This window comes from Nicotiana tomentosiformis, chromosome 6 (genome assembly GCF_000390325.3).
Source record: "Nicotiana tomentosiformis chromosome 6, ASM39032v3, whole genome shotgun sequence".
Classification (NCBI taxonomy): domain Eukaryota; kingdom Viridiplantae; phylum Streptophyta; class Magnoliopsida; order Solanales; family Solanaceae; genus Nicotiana; species Nicotiana tomentosiformis.
Window position 1 is genome coordinate 25,384,566 of NC_090817.1, and position 10,453 is coordinate 25,395,018.

The 10,453-nt window shown below is 35.3% G+C and overlaps 1 protein-coding gene across 3 annotated transcripts; it reads right to left on the reverse strand.

Annotated features, from left to right (window-relative positions):
• Window positions 1–4,442: 4,442 nt before the first annotated feature.
• Window positions 4,443–9,933, reverse strand: LOC104115837 (proton pump-interactor 1-like). Of its 3 annotated transcripts, XM_070177195.1 has the most exons (8): window positions 9,587–9,747; window positions 7,372–7,743; window positions 6,832–7,026; window positions 6,540–6,719; window positions 6,236–6,430; window positions 5,771–5,869; window positions 5,173–5,695; window positions 4,443–5,077 (listed from the first exon to the last, which is right to left on the reverse strand). In XM_070177195.1, the coding sequence occupies exons 2-8, from the start codon at window positions 7,735–7,737 to the stop codon at window positions 4,764–4,766; spliced, it is 1,872 nt and encodes a 623-aa protein (XP_070033296.1). In that variant the 5' UTR covers window positions 7,738–7,743; window positions 9,587–9,747; the 3' UTR covers window positions 4,443–4,763. The 3 variants fall into 3 exon arrangements, with proteins under 3 accessions (XP_070033296.1, XP_070033295.1, XP_070033294.1); XM_070177194.1 differs by lacking the exon at window positions 9,587–9,747 and adding an exon at window positions 9,801–9,933 and having other exon boundaries at window positions 4,960–5,695; XM_070177193.1 differs by having other exon boundaries at window positions 4,960–5,695; window positions 7,372–7,783; window positions 9,587–9,744.
• Window positions 9,934–10,453: the final 520 nt, after the last annotated feature.

A 10,453-nucleotide genomic window follows, 5' to 3' on the forward strand; every position in this document is an offset into this window, starting at 1 on the left:
TTCCGTGAAAAACTTGTATAAAATCACTGGGCCATAATCTTTGATGATACTATTTTTGTTATTTATTAAATAAGAGCTTGACTTCTTCTTTTATTTCTATAAGTTAAATATTTATATTAACATGAGAAGATTCTTCCATATTAAAGTTTTAGTGTTCTTGTTGCTCTTTTTATTCTTATTAATTACTATGTCTTGGTGCTTTGTTCTTTTTCTTTGTTATATTTACCGTGACATTATTTTTGTGTATTTTTTTTTTCGTGACTTTCAAAGCTACACTATTCTCTCTCTTTTTTTGACTTGATACTCTTTACTGTTTATTTTTTATTTTTTCGGGTCGCACTTGATGCTATGTAAAACTCCTTGAAATTAGATTTCCGCCAAACTTATTTGGACTTCTTTCAGTTTTAGCTCTATGATCAAAGATCCCATTGAAGTATTAAGATGAAGTCCGGCCTCGTCGGTTGGAATTATGGGTGTTTAACGGGCGGGCTGGGACGGGCTGGACACAAAAAAAATAGCCCGTCCGTTTAACGTCGCAGGCTGTTAGCGGGCTGTACTTTTTTGAATTTTTTTTGTCCGTCCGGGTTCGGACTTAGCGGGTTGTTAGCGGGCCGTGGATTTTTTTATTTTTTTTTAAGTAAATTTTATTTTTCTTATTCAATGTTATTGATACTTAAGTGTTTGCAAACTTTTAAGGCTTAGAATTAAACTTTGAAGTTTAAAATTTTAAATTTGAATTTTATAATTTTAAAATTAAAATTTGAAAGTAAGTGGCTACAAAAAATTACTTAATAAGACTAATAGGCAATATGTAATGATCAAGCTCCGAAAATTTTCATTTGATATTTTTATTGAATAATATATAATACTTCAAATTAAGTTGCAAGTTTTTTTTTTTTGTTATTTTTAAACTTGCAAATTAAAAGTTTACAACAATTATAAATAAAAAAAATTAAAAAAAAGTACATCACATGCTTTGCATCATTTTTGTAAGTTCATCCATGTCAACATGAGGTTCTTGGTTTCCGTCATTGGTTGAATCAGAACCATAAACCATTATATTTCCAATTTCTTAGTCCTCCGCTTCATCTACCTCGTCACGCCCTTGATTTCGTCGTTCTGATCTTATCCAATCTCTGAAGCACACTAGAATTTCCAAAGCATTGCTACCCAATGAATGACGGGTATCTCCTAGTTGCCACCTTGCTTGGCTAAATGTGCTCTCCGATGCGATTGTTGAAATCGGCACATTTAGCACGTCTCGAGCCATGGCCGAAAGAATTTAAAATTGATTTGAGTTGCTCTCTCCACCAACCCAGTGGTAGAAATTACTTTGTGCGGGGCTCTGCTGACTTTTGCAAGTAGAATTGAAGTTCATCAATATTCCTGCTACTGGTTTGTTGATGCTCCCCTATTGTAGACAATAAAATAATCTTTAACACCATCATTATCATCCAAAGCACTGGTCCAAGATGTTGAAACTGAACTTGAAGGAATATTTGCATCTACAACAGAAGAAGCATCAACAATGTTAGCATAATAATTATATAATGTTTCTAAATGTTTGTGTAGATCAGAAATACAAGTTTCAATATCAGGAGTTTCAGTTGGTCCAATATCCATATAAGAATATAAAGCAGTGATTAATTGGCGACAAGTGGCCATTTTGATAGAAGGGTTTAAAATAGCTCCAATTAGATAAATAGAGGGAATTGGGTAAAAATATTTTTTAAACTTATCTAGCATAGATTCAACAACAGAAGTATATCCTTCTTTCTTCTTCAAATTATGTAGTAAAAGAGAAATTTCAGCAATATGAAGTAAACCATTTGCAATAGTAGGATAATAAGTTCCAGAAAACTCAAGTGTAGCCACATAAATTTTTTGTAAAAACTTTACAACATCTTCAATGACACCCCAAGTTTTAGATGTTAACAAATGGCTAGGATCGGTACAATGAGAATTAGCAACTTCAGTTATAGGCATTCTATATTTATAACAACATTTTAAGAATAAATAAGTATAATCCCACTTAGTAACTATTTCTTCAGGCATGAATCTTGGTTTTAGTCCATAGTGTACACATTTTTCTTTAAATGCATTTAATCTAGCATTTCTATTATTTCCTTGAATTACACCAACAACTCTTCTAACTAAAGTGATATCATCTCTAAATAATTCAAGGCCACTCTTCACAATCAAATTATAAATATGACATGCACATCTAACATGAAATATTTCAGGAAGTGGTGGGTGTAGATGCAATTTTTATATTGTAATAGCAGCATTGTTGTTAGAAGCATTATCAAATGACACACACAAAACTTTTTCTGCAAGATTATAAAATATAGCAACTTCATGGATAGTATTACTTATAAATGCACCAGTATGACTTTGATCTTCATCATATTTAAAAGCAATAATACGTTTTTGCATACAAAAATTACCATCTATCCAGTGGCATGTAACAGTCAAATAATCATTACCATTTACAGCACAACCGATATCAGAAGTAAGAGAAATTCTACAAGAAAGACTGGCGAACAAATAACGTATATATGTTTGATATTGTCCAAAGAGCCTAAAGATATCAGCTCTACAAGTACTTCTAGGAATACCTTTAAACAAAGGGTTATAAATTCTTTGAATATAAGTAACAAGATATGGTGAAGCAGCAAAACTAAAAGGTGAACAACCTAAAACAATCATTTTAGCCAATTCTTTCCGATCTTTCTTAATATCGTATTTACCCATTAACCCTCCAGTACCCGGGTTAAGTTTTTGTTGCCCATCTTCCTCATCTACTCCCCAATCAAGAGGGTGGTTATCTACCATGTGCCTACGAAGTTGACTCATCCCCCCTCCCTTACCGGTCTCATGTTTATAAATATCCTTACAAATTCTACATCTTACATAATTTTTATCTTCTTCTAGTCTGTCAAAAAAATTCCAATACTTACTTCTTAATCTTCGATTCTTCTTAACAGGGAGAGGAGGCCTACTTGTATTACCACGACTTCGACCCCTAATATTTTGAGTTTGACTAGCATTACCATGTATAGCTGGTGGTGTTTCAAGATTATCAGGTGATGGAAATGGAATATCATCTAAATTATCATCTAAATCATCATCTATACCATAATTTTCTTGAAGTCCCTCATAATCTACATTTAAATTTTCACGTGAACTTTCAGAAATATGTGTAAAGCTACTAGAAGAACAAGCACCACCTCTTGATCTTTTGGAAGTTTTCTTACTACCACCTCTACTAGTGCACGCTTTTTTGGCTGCTCTAAATATATCCATTATGTAAATTAAATTAATAATTGTAAATAATAAAATAAATGTACACCAAAGAAGAGAAAGATATAGAACGAGTGTACCAGGATTCCGGATGCCGCACTAAATTTGATATCAAAAACCAAACTTCAATTGATAGATCGATACTTGATAGTTGATACCACACTTCACTTGAATACTTGATATTTGATAATAATAATTTTGTAATGGCTAAACTAAATATTTGATGAAACTTGAAATAATAAGTAATTGAGAATTTAAGAACAATAATCAATAATATCAAGAGAGAATTAGAGTAGTAAGAGAGTGAATTGTGAGGAAAAATGAAGAAGAAGAAGAGGGGGCTATTTATAGTTTTTAAAAGGTTAAAATTATAATTTATCAAATACTAGGGGTGTGAGGGGTATTTTCTCAAGGGGGAGGCCGAAATGACTATTTCTGCAAAAAAGGGCCGTTGGCCAACGGTCATATTTGAATTTGACCGTTGGCAACGGTAAAAAAAAAAAACTAATTAAAAAAAAAATTAAAAATCGGGCTGAACCAGGCTGTAGCCCGTTAACAACCCGTTAACGGGTTAACAGGCTTAGCGGGTTCCGGTGCACCGGTATCAAAAAACTGTTCGTTTGAAACCCGCTCCCCGCCCAACCCGTCCCAACCCGCCCCCACGCTACAGTACCGGGCTGATCCGAGCTGAACCGGGTTGTAAACGGGTCAGCCCGGCCGGATTAACAGGTATAGTTGGAATTCAAGCTTATCAATCTCTAAAGGAAAAAGAAAAAGAAGGAAAATAAGAGAACATACTACTTACAATCTTTTGAGTTCTAAGTTTAAATCCGGAGGCAACAAATATTAGGTGATTTCTTCTCATTTATCCAAGTCTTGGTGGATAAGGTTACCTAGTACCTGTTGGTGGTGGGAGGTGGTAGGTATCTCGTGAAATTAGTACACACAAGTTGGCTTGGACACCAAGGTTTTAAAAAAGAAAATAATATTAAGAAAACATACAAATTAAGCTGACAGAATATTTGCGAAAGCGAGCATTTGCAGAGTTCTGGGAGCACATGAGAAGGGGAGAGCACACCAACAGAAAGACAAACTCGAACAAAAATAAAATATGCACTCCTAAGTGAGTAAAGGCTATGTTTCTATGAAACAGCAAATAGGAAGATCATATAGAACTCAGATGTTTACAATTAAATGCCAAGATTAAAATCTTTAAGCAAATGTCAAAACTTGAAACTACACCAACCAAAATCAAACATGCATAAAATACTCTTTTCTGTAAGTATCTGAGAAGGCCTTATCTACCGCAACATTATGACTTTTCCATCCTTAGTCAAGGATGCAAAAAATAGGCATGACTTAAGATTACAAAAAACAGAACTAGCTAATACAAAATTTGCAAGCAATACAAAGTTTTCCACCTCTTTTACTCCCCTTCTACTTTTGGCTTTCATAATAATCTAGATAAGATACTTGTATGCTACTAGTAGTAGTGGAACTACGAGAGCAGCAGGAGCAGCCCATAGCCGATAGTTCATTGCATTTTTCCGCTTCAGTATAGTTTTAGGAATTTCCATGCCCTTAGCACGTTTTGGTCGATTCCTGATAGTATTCTCTTTCGGCGCCTTAACCTTAGGCGCAACTGATGTTTCAACCTTTTCCTCAATCTTCTCTTCCTCAGCAACCTCTGCAGATGTTTCAGTTGGTTCCTCAGTAGATCCCTCAGCAGGAACAGATGCTCCAGTTTTCTTCTTCGCCTTCTTCTCACGTTCCTGAAAAGGAGTAAAGATGCCATGTAAGTAGATAGCTAATGTAAATGCCTAGACATAAAACAAGAAAGAAATGGTAGAATAATAAGGATAATTTCCTTGAGCTTCTTTTCAGCTTCTTTTTGAGCTTTTATTACTGCTTTGGCAGCTGCTTTCTCGGCCAACTTCTTCTTCCTGTCCATTGCCTTCTTATTTTTTGCTATCTCCTCCTCTCTCTTCATCTCCCTCAATTTCGCTTCATCAACTCCCTTGCCCTTGGGATTCATATCCTTGGGTTGCTTTTCTAAACCATGGATCTCCTCTTCAATATCAAAGATGTACTTTTTCGTGCTACTTTCTGTAACTTTGCTACTTGCTTCTTTTGGCTGCTTGTTGTTCTTCTCTTTCTGTAATTTCTGAGCAGGAGGCGCTGATTCTTCCTTTAATGGTTTCGCATTAGTTCTTTCAACAATCTCAGATTGGGAAACAGTCTGCGCCGCTGGTAATACTAGAGGCTTTTCGTCGGGGTTCCTCATCCTGCCATCTCGGCTCAACTGCCTAATATCAAGTGCTGTTAAAATTCTCCTCTCATAATCATCCCTAAATGGCTTACTGCCACTCCAAAGGGAAATGAATTTATCGACCTGAAAACATTGAAGTTATTGTCAGAAAGAAACATGCAAATCAAATTGGAGCAACTAAAGACAGATCTAACGTACCTCTGTAAGTGAGAGCTCTTTGAGGGCTTCAACATCCTTCTTATCTGCTAGCAATTTTGCTTTTTGCAACAGTGCATTGTTTTGGTAGAATGGAGCATTCTGAGAAAATTAAACGACATAATAAAGATCATAAAATACATAAGACATCTCTCTTTCATGCTTGCAATCAAATGATACATTTCATTTTTGAAGTAATTGAAGGGGAGCCTTGGAGCAACGGTCAAGTTGTCTCCGCGTGACCTAGGTCACGGGTTCAAGCTGTGGAATCAGTCATTGATGCTTGCATCATGGTAGACTGCTTACATCACACCCCCTTAGGGTGTGGCCCTTCCCCGGACCCTGCGTGAACGCGGGATGCTTTGTGCACCAGGCTGCCCTAGAGCGCCAAAATATAACTTCAGAATACTTTCTTTTTCACAAAGTAAACTTGAGAAAATTTTAATCAACATGGAAAGAACATCATACCCCTTCTTCACGGTGTTTTCTCAATTCCAGAACATGTGCAAAAGCTGTGTCCCTCTTCTTTGTTATTTCCTTCAATTCCTCATCCAATAACTTAATCTGATTGGTATTGGCATCGAGTTGATCATCTAGTTGCTTAAGCTTGGCCTTAACCACCTGTTGCTCCTTACGAACCCCATCAAGGTTACCACTTATAGCCTATAATACCACAAAGTATTGAGTATCGTTAGTTAACCAACGACATTCTTAAGCCCAGAAAACTCGATATTTAACATCTGTACAAGTATTCAAAAGTTCTGACCCTTACCTTAACCTGCTTTTGTATTGTTTCTTTTTCACCTATTGAATCCTGAATCTGTGCCCTCATAGCCATATGGTCTCTTACCTCTCCCCTTGTTCCTTCAAGTCGTTTAATTTCTCGCAGAATTTGCTTCTCTTCAGTCAGAGGAATGCTTTCATGCTGAATGCGGTACTGCAGACTCTTAATCTAATCGATTTTCAAATAAAAACATAACAACTAACATTAGGTGGTAGCAGAACAGCAATAGGAAAATGAAGAAAAGCTAAGATACTAAAAGGACAAAGAGATTAGAGCTTACGAGATCGTCAAGCTCCTCCTCAGATGAACACAGACTAGAACCCCCTTCTCTGCCGGCTTTCCTAGGACCACGGAGCTTGCCCAGGGCATCCTGCAGAGGTTCCATTTCCTTTCTTTTCTCACCAATTACTGCCCAAAACTCCTGATTCTCAGCACTCACAGATTTCCTTTGGTCTATCAACTTTGATCGTTCTGCCTGCAAAATATTAAATGAGTTAGTTATTTCCTTATTTTCATTAAAATCTCTCAAATCAACTGTCTGGACACATCCAAATAATCTTTTACAATGCAAAGCTTGCCACTTTTGAGCTAAACTGGATGTTGAGAGGGGATCCATATTCAACACAATTTTGGTGCATATATTTAACATGTATAACACAAACATGACTATTGAGTTCGGGTAAAGAGCTTGAGATTCTTGATAGACGACAGAAAATGACATATTAAATAATCTTATAGGCATGTCACTATGATATGTTATACAACTGATATGTTCTTGCAAATGTTCAGCCGAAAGAAGAGTTAAAGATACAAAACTTACCCTTATGGCCTTCAATTTTTCAATAACCTGAGATCTTGCTTTGTTCATTTTCTGTAGCTCTTTTTCTGCCAGATCAAATTTGGCCTTGAGTTTTTGGTCTTCAAATCTTCGATATCTAACAATATAGAAAGAATGTATCTGCTTAGGTGCAGGCCAGTCGTCAACTGCATCCTTCCGGAGGCTGCTCACAGGAACTTTTTTCCCTGCCTCCTTAATTGTTTCTTGAGTACCATGCGAGCCAAAATTTATAGTCTCATTAACCCCTACGCCATGATTCTTTTTTTTATTTTCCTTCGGAAGGTTTTTCTGTTCAGTTCCAGTTTCAACTGAAACATGAGCTAACTGAGATTCCATGTCTCTACCCATGATTCACTGAAAAACAAACCAAAAAATGGCCCTCAACTCTCAAATCCTGAAGCAGACAATACAGAACATTTTAACAAAATTTGCGTATTAATTACTACTAACTCATTTGAGAATAAAACTATGCTCAGGAGACAGAGAGCACCTGATAGAGAAAAGACAATGAGAACAAAATTTTCTAAGTTACAAAGCTTATTCACACTGAACTACATATGGAATATTTGTTAGTTACAACATGCATCTACAATTGGCTATGCCAAATGCTGAAGACAATACATCAACTACGCCAGAAACGGATCCAGAATTTAAATTTAATGGGTTCAACTTTTAAGATCTTCAGCAATAAACTCATTGTATTGTTAAAGTTATGGGTTCAGATTTAATATTGGCGAGCTACATACAGGGGCGGCTCAACGAAGTTGGTGGCCTAAAGCCAAATTGCATTAAGAGGCCTATTTCACAAAATTCATGTAACAGTGAGACACAAAAGATCTTATGTTCTAATCAATTGGTCAATTAAACATGAGAAAGTAGCTAAATCAAAGAAACAGAGTTAGAAATTGGAATGAGAAATCTCAAAGTCATGTGAAAGAAAGGAGGAAAAATTAGAACGGAAAAGGAAAATAAATATACTACTAACAAGATGGAGATTTATCGCTCTTTACTCACTCATACGTGCATTCTTAACCAAATAAACAAATATTAAAATTTGGACTCTTAAAAGTATAATACATAATAATATAGTATAATATTTTTGGGGCCCTCTAGATTTTGGGGCCCAAGGCAATGGCTTGAGCAGCCTTACCCTCCAGCCGGCCCTGGCTACATATGCCCCTAACTACGCCTCAGCTCCAAACAAGTTGGGATAATGTTGCTCCATTATGCTCATCTTTGATCAATATTATGTAAAATAAAAATCAAATAAAAAGTACTAGAAGTTCTCTATATTTTCTATAGCTTTGACATGGCAAAAAGACTCCTAGAAAAAACATATAGAACCTACTGTAAACGTACTAACATGCCTAACACATACGGGGCAAAAAGACTCCTAGAAAAACTTAGTACTTACCGTACACGTACTAACATGACTAACACATAATTCCAACTAATTGGTATTTCTTATACTATATAGTTTTCTTTCACTATGCCCTATTTTTCCTTCAAGAAAACTTCCTTAATTCCATATGATTTCAGGTCTATCTCATCCCCTTTTAACACCTTCATTCACCATGATTTCACACCTATGGAGAGGTTGATGCGGGATATAACCAAACCATTTCAAGCGACCTTCTCTCATTAACATCTCATCAATGTGTGTAACTTAGATACTCACTCAACACAAATTCAGCATACAAGAGCTAGAAAGATGAGTAATTTAAGAAGACACCAATCTATTAGAGGCTGAATCGTGGAAACTAAACAGACACCTCCAGAAACATAAATAGGAACAAGAAAAATGAAAAGAGAAAAAATCCCTTAAAACTTTAATTCATCCATGTATCACATCAGAAATAACAGTAAATATTTGTATATATTTTATAAAGGAAAAGTACATATTGCATACAAATATATCTACAAGTGTGCGTGAAAGGTAACAGAACAGAAATGCATGCATTACTGCAAACTGAAGCAGAAGAAAACATAAATAGTTATTCAATTACGTTCAATATCAAACTAGTTTAGGTTGGTTGTTAAATACTCAAATTGCCAAGAATAATCATATAGCAATGCACTACTACAAAATTGGACATAAGAGTTTGTTCTCACCCCAAAAAATCAAATTTTAATGTAAAAAACATCCATGCAAAAACCATATCATTTATTTTAATGAAAAGGAAGGAAGGAGGGTCACCTTAATCAAGATCAATACTGATGGAAGAAAAAGAAAAAAAAAGAAGGATTTTTATTTTTATTTTTTTAGGAAAAAAGAAAGAAAGAAACTACAAAAGAGTGAAGAAAGGGAGAGACAGAATTGTGGAAATGGATTGAAAAAGAAGCATGTATAAGGGGTAGACTTGCAAGGAATAAGGAAAAAACTAAGGCAGAGATTTTAAAAGAGAGTGTACCTTTGGTTTGGAACAAAATGGGAGAGGGCCATTCGAAAGAGAGATTGAGAGTGAAACAAGTGAGACCCCCCACATATCTCCACTCTCCTCTTTCTCTCTGCCTCTGTTCTCTACTTCTTGAGAAATATGTGAGACAGAAACTAAACAAAGACAGAGAGAGGTGCAAGTGTATAGGAGATTAGAATTTTCTTTTCTTAGATAGTGCTAACTCTTTAAATAATAATAACAATATCAATAATAATTAAGAGGCTGTTTGGCTAAGCAAACTCGTCAAACTAGCTTATAAACACTTTTCAGTTTATCTACGTAAAGTTAAAAGTGCTTATAAGTCAAGAATAAGCCAAAAGTCATAAGTTGGTCACCCCCAACTTATGAATTTTTAGCTTATAAGCACTTTAAGTTTGACCAAGATTTTTACTATTTTATCTTTAAAATATTCTCTTTTAGAACAAAATTTTTATATCGATACTCATTGGCTCAAGAAATGTTTCAACCTAAACACCCTACCTCCTTACCCCTTCCCCCGCCTCAATTCTCATTGACTATTTAAGATAAGCAAATTCTTTATTCCTTTGCATATTTGTATCTATGTGATTGTGTATTAATCTTTGAACTGTATATAATAAACGAGGACATATCAAATTTTTGGTGTA

Bases quoted from the DNA above. Each gene is read 5' to 3' on its own strand.
- LOC104115837 (XM_070177195.1), bottom strand. From the start codon at position 7,737: ATGGGTAGAGACATGGAATCTCAGTTAGCTCATGTTTCAGTTGAAACT. The intron at 7,027-7,371 runs GTAAGTTTTGTA...AATATTTTGCAG, and splicing joins AAAAATTGAAGGCCATAAGG to GCAGAACGATCAAAGTTGAT. The intron at 5,696-5,770 runs GTACGTTAGATC...CAATGTTTTCAG, and splicing joins AAGAGCTCTCACTTACAGAG to GTCGATAAATTCATTTCCCT.